This window comes from Fukomys damarensis, unplaced genomic scaffold, assembly GCF_012274545.1.
Source record: "Fukomys damarensis isolate Sample0158 unplaced genomic scaffold, DMR_v1.0_HiC HiC_scaffold_7, whole genome shotgun sequence".
NCBI classification, from domain to species: domain Eukaryota; kingdom Metazoa; phylum Chordata; class Mammalia; order Rodentia; family Bathyergidae; genus Fukomys; species Fukomys damarensis.
Window position 1 is genome coordinate 5,679,523 of NW_022900919.1, and position 14,372 is coordinate 5,693,894.

General features: G+C 39.6%; 1 protein-coding gene across 2 annotated transcripts in view; it reads left to right on the forward strand.

The window, feature by feature from the left end:
- The window catches only part of Trpm1 (transient receptor potential cation channel subfamily M member 1), a 96,256-nt gene extending 89,078 nt beyond the window's left edge, over nt 1-7,178 (forward strand). For both annotated transcript variants that reach the window (XM_010638223.1, XM_010638222.1), the window contains one exon: nt 5,507-7,178. In XM_010638223.1, coding sequence (XP_010636525.1) covers nt 5,507-6,782 — 1,276 coding nt within the window. In that variant the 3' untranslated portion in view covers nt 6,783-7,178. The remainder of the gene's footprint in view (nt 1-5,506) is intronic.
- Nucleotides 7,179-14,372: the final 7,194 nt, after the last annotated feature.

Genomic DNA, 14,372 nt, shown 5'->3' on the forward strand with positions numbered 1-14,372 from the left:
CCAAAAAAAAAAAAAAAAAAATTGACTGCAAGAGACTTCAACAAAATTTCAAAGACTCTGAAACTAATGGAAAATTGGAAAGTTTCAGGGAAAAAAATAGAAGATAAGAAGAAAACCCAAAGAAAATTTTAGAATCGAAATATGTAAGTACAACTAAAAATTCACTGAATAGGCTCAACACCAAAAAGTCATGACAGAGAAAAGAGTAAACTCGAAACTATTTCAATGGAAATTAACCAGTTTGAACAACCAAAAGCACACAGAGTGGAGGAAAAAACAACCTCAGGAAACTGCAAGACAGTAACAAATGATGTAGCATTTTTGCCATCAGAGTCCCAGTAGAACAGAAGGGATACGTTATGGAAAAACTGTTTGAAGAAATAACTAAAAACTCCTCAAGTCTGATGGAAATATAACTGCAGAGTAAAAAATTTAGAGAATACTAAGCAGAATAACTCAAAATATCCACACCCAGACACATCTGAGAAACCACTGAAAACTAAAGACAAAAAGCTAAACAGCAGTTAGAGGAGTTTACTTACAGAGGAGTATGGATCTGAATAATGGCAGATTTCTTATCAGAAACCATGGAGGGCAGAAGAAAGTGGCACCATATTTTTAAAGAACTGCAAGAAAAGCACTGTCAACCAAAAATTCTATATCTAACAAAAATATCTTTCAAGAATGAAGTGAACATGAAGATATTCTCTAAGAATTCATTGTTAGCATAACAGCTCTAGAAGAATGACTGCAGGAAATTCTTCAAACAAGGAAATTCAGAACATCAGTAATGAAGAAAGTTAATTGCTTCTTGGCCTTTTGGCTAAGGTTAAGTGTAGTAATGAAGAATGTCAGAAATAATAAATATATTAATAAATATAAAAACGAGTCTTCTGTTGAGTTTTTAAAAGTATATCTGAGAGCAAAAAAATTTGTCAGATGCTTTGATGGGCTTTACAATATATGTAGATATACTATATGACAACTATAACATAAGGGTATGGGAATGAGATTTATGATAGCAATATTTCTATATTCAAATTGAAGTAGTAAAATATTGATGCTAAATAGCCTGTGGAATGTTACTAGTTTGTATCCTTAGAACAACCACTACAGGGCTGGGGATTTAGTTTAGTGGCACCGTGCCTGCCTTACAAGTGCATGGTCCCAAGTTTGATCCCTGGTACCAAAAAAAAAAAAAAAATCTTATTTCCATATACTAGCAATACATAGTTGGGCTCAAAGTTTTTCAGCAATACCATTCTACAAGACATCTGGCAAAAATGATGTATTTAGATTTAAATATAATAAAATATGGATGGGATCTGTATGCATAAAAATCATTGAAAGTTAAAAATGACTTAAATAAATGAGGAGGTATACTATATTAATGTATTGGAAGACTTGGAAACTCAATATTGTACAGGTATTAGTTGATCTACAAATTGAATACAATACCTAGCAAAATCTCACCAGAACATTTCATAGATATAAGTCATAAAGGCGATAGGTTAAGATGATTTTGAAAAAGAATAATGGCATTGGGGAAATTACACCACCCAGTTTTAAGATGTATTCTAAAGCTATAATAAGGAAGACATGTGGCATTGGTGAAAGGCTTGACCATAAATATAGAATAAAGAGTCTAGAATATAGAACAAAGGGTCTAGAATATAGAATAAAGAATCTAGAAGTAGATTTATCCAAAGAGAACCAATTGATTTTTCCCCACAAGGTACAAAATAATTTAATGAAGAATAGATAGTTTTTTTAAAAAGTGACATTGTCATGAAAAAATGGCTATCATCACAAATAAAAATATACTAAAATGGGTCATATGTTTAAACATACAATACAAAACTATGGTAATTTCTTATAATGTTAAACATATACTCTACCAGATGGACCAATAAATCCCAGGTATTAACACCTACCTGTTTACCTCAGAAAAATAAAAATTTATATGCATGCAAAACATATACTGCACATGAGTGTTCCTAGCAGATCTTTTCATACTTGTCCAAAAATAGAAACAACCAAAATGTCCCTCAACAGATACTATGTATGGAACATTGACACTGGAAATACCTAATTTGTTAGGAAGAAATTAACTGCATTCTATGCTATGCTGAAAAATATCTCACTGTGCTGAAAGGGAAGCTGAAGACTTAGCCAAATAAATAATCTATTTGCCAAACAACCATATCTCACTCTGCGCTCTCCCATGGACGATGGGTCCCCGTGTTTTCCCACCATTCGGTATGAGAGTAGATGTGGGACTATTGCCAGGTTCATTGCTAGATGCCTGTCTTTCCCCTGTGAAGTGAAAACCACTCCTTGTGTGTATGTCAAGGTTTATGAAACCTGTCAAGCAATCATGAGAAGTCTTAAAACATAGCTAACATTGTCCTTTCTGTCAGTCAGTGTGGAGATAGAAGAATTCAAACTCAATTTTTTTTCCTTCTTATTTCACACAAACTATGAAGGCTCAGAAAGAAGAGTTGCCCTGTAGCCAGATACTTAGGAGGCTGAGGCAGAAGGAGCACTTGGGCCCTGGCGGACTTCAAGCCCAGCCTGGGCAACACAGTGAGATTTCATTTCAAAAACAAATAACTCCAGCCAAAACAAACAAACAAACTCTCTACAACATCTCTTGATGTGGGATAGCTGTTTAAAATTCGATGTCTCATGGCCAGAATTTGGCTCAGTGGTTCCGCCTCCTGACTCACAAGTACAAGGGCCCAAGTTTCATCTCCAATACCAAAAATAAATAAGTAAATAAAAATAAAATTTGATGTCTCCATGCAGCAACTGTTTCCAAGATCTAAACAAGCATCTCGCAATTTTCCTTACCCTAAACCAGGTTATAAAACATTGTTTTCTCCCACAGCTACAATGAAGGGAGTGACACTAGAGATGGCTGATTTGAGATAAAAAGAGACTTCCCAAAGAACTCAGAAACTAAATGCAGGAGGGAGGAAAGTTTCGGAGACAAGGGAGAGAGGAAGCACAACTGAGCCCAAAGAATTCAATGACAAAGTTTCTCTTTCATGTATGAGTAGCTAGCAATGCTGTTATCAGAAGTAAACAACAAAAGAAAAAATAGTAAACAACAAAGGAAAAATCTTATAGAAGATTTGAGAGGAGAGATAATTATCTTTATTTACTATTTTAGTTATTTTTAAAAGTTTCCATAGCTGCCTAGTCTTAGAGTTTGTTAAAGGATTTCAATCAAGTTTGACTGTCACAGAGGCAAAATGGTTTTAATACAAAAGGAATCATGAAGCATAATAGATTTGAAGAGATCAAAGAGTCATTATAGTTCACAGAGGACACAAACACTTACAAAAATAATGGAAAGTGTACAGCGAGAAGTTCTTCCATGGATCCCTGAAATGAAACAGAAGGCAGAATTCTCAGACCCTACATATGGGCCAGTGATGGAGGAGTTTTAAAAGAAGGAAGCCAGGTCCTCTCTGCGTGATGAACTTGGTCTTCCCTGGTGGCAAATTTCCAGGAAGCCAGACCCTTCCTGCTCAAATGATGTGGCTTCCTAAGGGCCACAAAAATACTTTGCTTCCCAAGAAAAGAGTTAAGAATAGAAGCCAGGACTCTGCCACACATCAGAGTTCAGCTGTCAATGTGGCCAACAGAAGAGCAGCAGTAGCAAAAGCAAGTCTAGGAGAATGCCGGGCCAGGTTGCTGTAGAGGGGGCAAAGAGTGTAAGGTGTGCAGGAGATAGAGTCATGCACAGAGCAGCAACTTTGCAATGCAAAAAAAGAGTAGCAGTCACGGTGCAGAAGATCAGAACTGGGACGGCAGGTCAAGAGGAAAAAGGCAGAGCAAGTGAGGGATTTATAAGGGCCTGTGGTGGGGGTGGCAGAGACTTTAGAAACAGACTGCAATTCAAGCCAAGTAACTGCAAAGACTCCACATTTTTTTAAAAAGGTGGGAGAAAATCAAAGCATAAAAGCATCAGACTGAGATGTTTGCTTTCACACAGGGAGGAGCCTAGATGAATAGCCCACCACCCATCTCAACTGGGAACAAGGGCTCCCATATCCATCTCTAGGACAAATTCCACTTTTACAATGCAATTGAAATCCTAGACATACTTCATTGCTGCTTAGAGTTAAATTTAATGAACCTACTGAAAGAATTCATATTGTACATTTTGAAATTATAAAACAAAGTCTAGGGCCAGGGATTTAGCTCAGTGGTTCCGCCGCCTGCCTCACAAATGCAAGGACCTGAGTTCAATCCCTGGTACCAAAAAAACAAAACAAAACAAAGTCTATTCTAATAGATTTTAGTCCAAGCAATATTATAGTTCATAGGCTGTTACCTGATCTTCTAAGAGTTCTTTTAAAAATTATCTAACACCAGATATTTATAATCTGCCATAATCTTTCCTTGTGTAACTTCAGTAATGGAACATTAAATGTTAAATGTAAAAAGCAATTTAAAGTTACTGATATTCTTTAGATAATTAAATGATTCATTATCCCTAAGCAAACCACTCAATAATTTGAACTTCTTTTTCAGTGCTGGGGATCAAGTCCAAGGGTGCCCTGATCCTGAGCTACACCTTTTGTATCCCTTTAACTTCAAATACAGATTTTAATTAATTTCCTTAATATAACCATTTATTGCTGATGGTCATAGTTAAAACTCCAAAGTCAGAGTGCAAGTGCAATTTCCCCACCTACCCTATATCCATGGGTTCTATGTCTGTGGATTCAACCAACCTCCCACTAAACATGTTAAAAAAAAAAAGGAAAATGGCATCTGTACCATACATCTGCAGACCTTTTTCTTTATCATTATCCCCTAAACAATAGAGTACAACTATTTCCATGACATTTACATTGCATTAGGTATTATACATAATGTAGAGATGATTTAATTGTAGAAGATGATTTAATTATAAAATACTATACCATTTTAGAGAAGAAACTTGTTACCCAATCTGTGGATTTGTTATCCAATCTCCCACGGCCACCAAGGGATTACCTTTCTTTTATCTCTAGCAGCAGTGTGATGTGCCAGTTAAAATAGAAGGGCTGGAGCAACGCTTGCTAGAGCTGGACTATGTTCTCAAAATCCAGATCCATTCCTTATTAGCTGTGCACCCTTGGCCAAATTATTTACACTTTCTAGGACTGAATTTCCTCATCTGAAAAATGAGGATGCTAACGACAGTGCCTAACTCAGAGGGCTATTGTGAGACTTACTAAGCCTAGAATAGCACATTAATGAATACATAAGCATTCAGCAAAATGACTGATAAATGCTAAGCACTACACCTGTTAATTTCTGTTCTTTTCTGCTACACCTCATCATCTTTTTAGTAGTTATACAAGGGATATGCACAGTCCACAATTATGCCCATCAATTCCATGCTTCCCAAAAGCCTGCAAAAAAAATCACACAGCAATGACATTATCTTTTCATTTTTAATATTGTTCATCTCCGTTTAATCAATGTGTCCCTTTGTATTCACCAGAGTTGAAAATATGTCAATGAGGTTGGAAGAAATCAACGAAAGAGAAAATTTCATGAAAACGTCCCTGCAGGCTGTTGATCTTCGACTTTGTCAACTTGAAGAACTATCTAGCAGAATGGTGAACGCTCTTGAAAATCTTGCAGGAATTGATAGGTCTGATCTGATACAGACCAGGTCCCGAGCTTCATCCGAATGTGAGGCAACTTTTCTTCTACGGCAAAGCAGCATCAACAGTGCCGATGGCTACAGCATGTACCGGTATCATTTTAACGGGGAAGAGTTATTGGTGGAGGATACGTCTCTCTCCATGCCCCCTGGGACAGGATTCTGGAAAAGAGCCTGCTCCTTCCAGGTGAGGGAAGAGAAAGAGAAGGATGTGAAAATACATCTCGTCCCAGAATATCAGAGCAGCCTTCACTTCTCATCTAGCCCCAGCCCGCCCCTGACAGCTGGCCATAGTGGACTTGCAGTGGAGGACTCCAAGAACACTTCAGAACCCAAATTAGGTCCAGATATTGGGATTTCAGTGGAAGAAGATGAAAGGCAGGCTGACTCTAAAAGAGAAGGAATTAGTTTCTTAAGTTTAAATCCAACAGATGTTATGCCTGGACAGAACAAATCCGATTTTCCAAACACTCAGCTGCAGGTAGAAACAGCAAAGAGAGAAGACACGATTTCCCGTCCCCTGGGAGAAACCACAATTAAACACTGCTACCCTGATGAAAAGGTCAATACTTATAAATCAGTGAAGTCCAGGAGCTTTGTGTACTCTGAGGGAAGAAAGCAGGTAGGCGGGCTTAACTGGGGTGCAGAGTGTGGTTCAGTCATGGACCAAGGCTGCCCCTCCACAGTTCAGCAATGGACAACAGAGTGGAAATACCAAGTTCAGAAGATCACGCGGTCTCGCAGCACAGAAATTCCCTGCGTCACGTCTGAAGATGCGTGGCAAGTTGAGCATAAAGAGCGCTCCACAGACACGGAGGATGACAATCGCATTTCTCCAGGGGTCTCCCACACCTCTCCCTTGGCTCTCCCCGTCACCGGCAGAATTGAAAAAGGAAACTTTCTGTCTGTGAAACAGGACCGAGCTCTGGGATTCCCATCTGTAAGATCGAGAAGTTTACATGGCCGTCTGAGGAACGTTAAATCAGTTCAGGGCAAATTAGACAGATCAGGATATTCCAGCAGCGTAAGTAACATAGTAGCTGTGTCTGCAATTACAACAGAAGGACAAAAGGTTAAGCTGGAGCAAACTTCCACAAAAACTGAATGCTGATCAGTTTTGTTTCTTTGATCATTGTTTTTCAAAACGGAAACCATGAATGGACACCATTGGCCATCTAAACTCCATCAACTACTGGAAATATTATCATTTTAAAAATGTTGGGAATTTGGACGTAATCAAAATGTTAATGCACTGCACTTAAAAGCAGTATTTTGTTAGCATGTATCAGTAAACGGAGCTTTTCTAAATGGAATGGGATCACATAAAAGTGACAATATGCACATAAACTGGTTTATCAGGATACAAGATAATAATGATCTCTTTAATCCTGAAGGCCACCATGGGGAGTTTAAATCACCGTACAGTTGTTTAAGGAGTAAGCAACTAAGTAAGAAAGAGAAATTAAAAAAGCAAACATTAAAAAGGAGGGGTGGGGACTGGGGATTTAACTCAGAGGTTCCACCACCTGCCTCGCAAGCGCAAAGACCCATGTTCGATCCCCAGCATAAAAAAAAAGAGGGGTGGAAAGGAATAAGAAATAAAATAATGAGATACAAGAAGTGAGAAATGAGACAGAGTCATATATAAAATGTGTTGTTTATGGAGGCTTTTTCTTTTATGTTTTAAAGTCACGTAAGGGGGGAAGACACACCATTATATCAAATGCCATACTCTGATTTAGGGTTTTGTTAAAGTCTAAAAATAAAGTATTCAATACGATTTTTCTTGTTATATAGTGCCCGTGACAAACAAAAATCAATCACATTTCTGCCTAGATGAGGGTTTGTGCAAGGCTGTAGCTAAAACCCAAAGGATATTTGTTCAGGAACCACAGAGACTCCTCAAGGCTGAGAACACGAGGCGTAATACTTTAAGTTCAAACAGTCAGAGCCAAACAAAAATGGAGATGCATCTCTAATAAATGAACTTTTATTTGGGAAAGAATAGGATTGAAATCTGGGACACACAAGCACACACCCAGATGGGCCTGGTATGTCCAGACAGCTAAGGAAATGTTAAGGGTTTGATTAGGACAAAGAAATCTATGCAAGTAATTATAAAAGAAAGCTTATTAGCACTTTCAGTGCTTGCAAAAGCTGGCAGCCTCTGGAGAGCAAGGTCACAGTTCTGTTCCTGTGCAAAGCCAGTTTTAAGGTGAGAGTTGGCAGTTCCATCACCATTTGCTAAGTAGAAAGAGACTCAGGGTTAGGGCCAGCTCTTGTCTTGGATGGGTTCCATGAGACGTCTTGGTGCTAACGTCCATGACCTGAGTGTTTCTACTTCTTTTGAAAGAGCATCTTAGGTGTCGGGGGTCTCTGGCTCACTCCTGCCTGGAGTCACTGACAAGTCTCACTTCAGCCAAGTGCCCCATTCCCGGAAGGAAGCACAGGGTAAAGTGTCCAGGATTGGTAGTGGTAGGACAGGGGCATGTGCCAGACAGAAATGGAGAACTCCCGCCACAGAAGGAGACCTGGGCCAGGTGTGGTGGTGCACGCCTGTAATCCTAACATTCCGAGGCTGAGGCAGAAGGATCCCAAGTCTGAGTCCAAACTTGGGCAACTTAGTGATTTGTTGAGATCTCCCCCAAAATAAAAGGGGAGAATAAGGGAGATTGGGGATATAGCTCAGTTCAAATGTCGTGGGCTCAAAGAGACTGTCACACCATCATAAACTGGCAGGAGAGGAAAGAGAAGCAGAGAGACCAACACAAGGACAGAGACAGAGACAGAGAGAGATGAACAGAGACAGAGAGAGAGAGACAGAACTAGAAAGGGAGACTGGCCTGTGCCACAAGAGCAGATCACTGAAGCGATCAGAGATGATAATATGTAAATGTGATTGAATCCTCTTTCTTAAAATAGTACTGTGCTTTTCAGAGCCAAGTCAGAATACCTGATCTTGGCTGTATTTATAAAACAATTAAAAATAATAAGTAAATGACTTGTTGCCTGGTTGGAGGAGGGCATTTTGAAATTTAATAAATGATGTCATTCAATAAATGATTACTCGTTTGTATTTTGCCACATGTGTATATTTGACCCAATGTTTAACATATTTAATTTTATCTCATTTCTAAATCTTTTCTTTTGATGCATGAAAAAAACTTTCAGATTGCCATGTCCTAGAAAAACAGATTCCTCACAACAGGTTGAGAAATTTACAAGAAGTCAGCAGAGTTGGGGTGAGGAAGGGGAAGATGCCACATCCGCCCCTCTTCTGATGTCCATCCCTCCCGTCCTGCCCCAGCTATGCAACCCGCACTGCTCTTTCAATGTATGGCTTCAAATATAAATTTTTAATGTCAAGGAAGTTCTTTTGAACTGTGGTTTACAGTACCTGCTCTGCTTCCTTCTCCTTTCTTTTCTTCGTCCAAGGACTCTGATTATTTGTATGTTGGATCTCAATTTTCTATCTTCAGTATTTGCCTTTCTCTGGAAGCTGTTTTCTCTCTTTTTATTATTTTCCAACCTTAATTTTTTTTCTTTCCATCTTCTTCACAGTGAGTTGTCTTTACACATCCTTGGGTTTCATTTGTTTTACTCTTTATTTCACAAATAATTTTTTTTCTCCACTAATTTAATTCAAGTGTTTCTAGTTCTAATTTATACAGTTCTTTCCTGTCTCAGATGTTCTTAGTAATTTTGAAATAGTAGATGTTAGTTTTGATCTGTTTAGTGGGAATGGCTTTCTAGTATGCTTTTCTTATGGTAGAATTTTATTCTTTTTGTTAGAAACATTTTCGGTGGAGTTCTATTCTTTTTTTACTCTTTGTTATAATCATTTTCTCTGGAACTTTCCTGTGATTATTTTTATCTGAAACTGGTTTTCTTTTTTTTTCAGCTTTAATTGAGTTTATTGGTACATTTTAGGTATACAGTACAGTTACATTCATTGTTGGGATCTTGTACCTCTACATGACAAGTCTTGGTTCTCATATTTTCCCCTTACCCCTGCCTTCCCTTTACCCCCTCCTCCCCTCCCCATCTACAACCACTTTATTTCCATCTTTTCATTATCTCACATTTTTTTCTTTTCCCTTCCCCTGCCCATCACCCCTTCCCTACACCTTTAGCTCCTTTCTTCCCATTTTCCAATGTCAGTAATCTTACTAGGATCTTCTGTATTATTGCAGATTATTCACACCAGAGAAAATATTCGGTATTTACACATGTGCGCCTTATTTATTTCACTTAGGAGTATATCTTCACTATGTATCCATTTTCCTATGAATGAATCTATTTTTTCATTCTTTATGGCTGAGTAATATTCCATTTTATAGAAAAACCACATATTCTTTATCCAGTTTCCAACTGATGGGCAAATAGGCTGTTTCCAAGTTTTAGCTATTACAAACTGTGCCGCTATAAAAATGGGTGTGCATACTTCTCTGTGATATGATTCTTTTAGTTCTTTTGGAAAGATACCCAGCAGAGGGATGGCTGGGTCAAATGGAACCTCCAGTCCAAGCTCTTTGAGGTATCTCCATATCGATTTCCATAGTGGCTGCACCAGTCTGCACTCCCACCAACAATGGAGAAGGGTTCCCTTCTCCCCACAACCCCGCCAACATTTGTTATTGTGTGATTTCTAGATAGCAGCCATTCTTTGTGGGGTGAGGTGGAATCTCAGTGTTGTTTTCATCTGCATTTCTCAAATGACCAGTGATGTGGAACATTTTTTCATATATTTACTTGCTGCTTTTACTTCTTTGTCTGAGAAATGTCTGTTCATTTTGGATGTCCATTTTTGAATGGGGTCTTTATATTTGGGGGGCTGATTGTTTCGAGTTCTTTATATATTCTTCATAATAGTCCTTTGTGTGAGGAACAGCTGGTAAAAATTTTTTCCCACATTGTAGGTTGTCTCTTAGTTCTGTTGATGGTTTCTTTTGAAGTACAGAAGCTTTTTAATAAGATGAGATCCCAGTTGTTGATTCTATCTGCTAGTTCCCATGCTACTGAGGATTTGTTCATAAAATCTTTTCCTATACCAATGTCTTCCAGAGTTCTGCCTAACTTACCTTCCAGCAAGTTTAATGTGAAACTGGTTTTCTTAAACCACTTGAAGGAGGTAGTTTTTTGTTGTTGTTTTTGTTTTGTTTCGTTGGTTTTTTTTTTTTGAAAGGAGGTGGTTGCAAGGACAGAATTTTTAACTTCATAGTTTAAAACATTGGTTTTTACTGTGCAGTATTTAAAAAAAACTAAGTTGGTTTATTTTTGGAGATTCCTCAGTCTGCCATTTTTATCTGGATCTGTTCTTTCCTTTGTCCCTATAGTCTTTATTCTGCTCAATATTGGTCCCATGCCTAGCAGTTTGTCCTCAGCGTGGGTCCCTTTCCTGGAAGGAAGCCTAGTAGGTTAACTTTCAGAGTTCCTACAGCTGTATTAACCCAAACCCTCAGCACTGTACCATAAGCCCTTGCACTCTTAGACTTTTGGAGAAGGAAAATATCCCTTCTATTTCAGCTGCCATCTTTAAGCTGACCGGCTGGACCTTCCGGTGAGCACATTTTGCCTATTTTGAAATTCTCCAGATGCCTCACTGATACCCTTTGCTGATACCACAAATGTCTTATGACAGTTACTGCCTTGCTAGTACCACTTGCTTCTATTTTGGAAATCATGGGGCTATCACTTCCTTTAGATTTTTTGTTAATGCTGCCCTTGGGTTTTTGTTTTTCATATAGCTGTTTTGTGTTTTCATAGAGGGACTGAAAAAATACTGCTACTGTCATCTTCCCAGAATTCTAAAAGATTTTTAAAATTATTTAATAGTTATCATAAAAACCATACACTTAGTTAAAGGCACAGTTTTGTAGGCTTCATGTATATTTCTAACCTTCTGTGGCTACTTTTACCTGGAGTATTTTAACAGCCCCACAACCAATCTCCCAGATTCTACCATGCTGTACCACGACAGTGGGGAAAGTATTATTGGGAAATATAAGTCGTACCACGCTCATCTCAGAACACTGAAAAGTATTTTTGACTTCCGTGGCCCATGCGATCTGGCCTGTACCTTCCCTGTGACCCCTCTCCCACCGAACCAGGCTGCTTCAGCTGCACTGGCCTCAGACACCACACAGGCTCTTGCCTCCCTGCATTGACATGCTAAAATCTCTGCCTGAAAAGCTTTTTCTGATTTCTACTTGGCTTGCTCCCTCACTCTTTGGCCTCTGCTGAATGTCATCTAAACACAAAGGCCTCCACTGGCCACATCTAACTCCATTAAGAGACAGAACCCTCTTTCTCACCCCATGCTTAACTTTATTCACAACACTTGTTACCATCTGACAGCACATCTTAATTTTTTAATATCTTTCAACCCAGAATAAAATGCTGTAAAAGTAGGAACTTCATCTTTTTAATGTCCCAATTAATGTCTGGGACAAAGTCAGCATTCCATGCAATTTGTTAAGTGACTGTAGGAGCGGCTAAATTAATACATAATATATTTAGCACATAATAGGCATGGAAGTATTAGCTCTTTTTTTCTCGTCAAGGAAAATGATGTGATCTTTATTTCGCATGATAGAAGAATCAACAATGGAAACGTGTAGTCAGGAAAAAAGGGAAGCAGGTCAAAATAGTGACAGAAAAAAAGAGGGTAGTCAATTATATCATAGAGTAGTCAAAGGGATCAGGATCTGAGAAAAGGCTGCAAGACTAGTGTTATGGACTCAACTATGTCTTGCCAAAATACATTGAAACTCTAATGTCCAACATGACTTTATTCGGAGACGGTAGGAGGTAATTAAGATTAAATAAAGTTGTCTTAATCTGATAGGAATATTGTCCCTACAAGAAGAGACTTCAGAGAGCTCACATTTCATCTCCCCCCCCCATGTAAAGACATAGCAAGAAGAAGGCAGCCACCAGCAAACCAGGCACAAACCATCAAAATCCTCCCTTTCCTGAACCTTGTCTTGGACTCCCCAGGCTCCAGAACTATAGAGATACATTTTTGCTGTTTAAACTACCAGTCTGTAGTATTTTGTTAGGGTAGTCAAAGCAGATTAATCCAGTAGACACCCAGAAATTTTCATGAAATTTAGTGTTGTCACTAACAAATCCAGAAAGCAAAGCTTTTTCTGCTTTTCAATTATATATGATCACATATGTATAGAATTGTAGAGGAGAAAACCATTACAGCAAAAGCCAAATCACAGAATGACATAAAGCATAAAGAAAAATCCACAAAAGAGCCCAGGATCTACCTAAGCGACACAGCACCTGGCCTGGCAAGCACTAGGTCCCGAGTTCAATTCCTGGTCCAAAAAAAAGGAAGATCCACAAAGTACTTGAAGAGTACTCGTGGGGAAAACTTCCATTTAATGTAGAGAAAGAACATAAAAAACGCCCTCACAACATATATAACCCAAGGGGACCCACGTTAAAGTGCAATTGAGCAAAATGGAGTTTTGCTTTGTTCAATCAAGTAGGCCAGAGAGATCAGCAGAGTTCTAAAGTCAGAAAAAGTGCACATTCCGAATCTTCACTTTAATTTTTTCATGTTAGCCATGTTCGCAGCACTTGTCAGTACATTTGTGATTTGCAAGGCCACACCAGGGTTCCCTTGTGATAGTAATCATGAAGCGCTGGGTTGGGGTTTTACACTTCATAGAGTCCAGTAAATAATAAGAACCTACTCCCAACTAACTGACTCAACAAATGTAACAACGCTAGCTTCCTCCCACCAAAGGCTGCTTGGGATCAGAAATAAGGTATGCGTTTAGAAATTCCCTGAATTCGTCACGGTGAAGTTCCTCTGTTCTTTGCAACTAAAGAGCAGATCTTCTGTTCCACAGCCTACTTAATCCCATCCCCAACCCCTAACCCCCACGCCCGCATTGTTGGGATCTTACTCTTGCTGGGCTTTTGATCATTTTTCTTCTAATTAACATCTTTATACAAGAAGATGGGCAAGAAAGGAAAGCAACTTGCTTATTATCTTTTCCGCATTAAAGTTTAACAAGAAGGGTAGACATTAAAGAACCAAATTAAGTCTGGATCGCCTGCCAACGTCACCTGTCCAGTCTCTACAGCACATGCAACTTCTCAGCGTCCTATGGAAAGCAAGGGTCGTTTTGACTGGTAGGGGAACATCACTGTCTAAAAGTTTTGCGCACAGACAACAGACGGTATGACTGAAGAAAATCCTTCCCACGTGTGGGAACTTAATCACGGCCAGTAGGCCCGCTATGAACGCTTGAACTTGGTAGCTTTTGGTGGCATCGGAGTCGGTTCCCCACAGTGCGCAGGGTAAATGTCCGACCTCGGGGTACCAGAGTCCCCTTCCCTCGTCCTGGGCTCCCCCCGCCCCGACTTCAAAACAGTGCTTGCCCGGGCTGAATGATTAAGGAGCAGCAAAGGAGCTGTCCCACGAAAGGGAGGGAGGCCTGGGAGGAGACGCTAGGCCGCCGCGGTGGCCTCCGCTGGCCGCCTGACTGCCGCGAGCCGCCGTAGGTCCCCGCCGGGCCACCGTGAACCCTACGGGCCGCCGTAGTGGCGCCCTCCCGAGGTCGCGCTCTTAAAATGGCTACCCAGCCCCACTTCTCTAGGTGCCCTCTCTGAGGGCTCGGCAGAGGCGTTTGTCTCAGCCCTGGCGTTTTAGTGCCAGCTGGGTCTAGGGTTTGGGAGC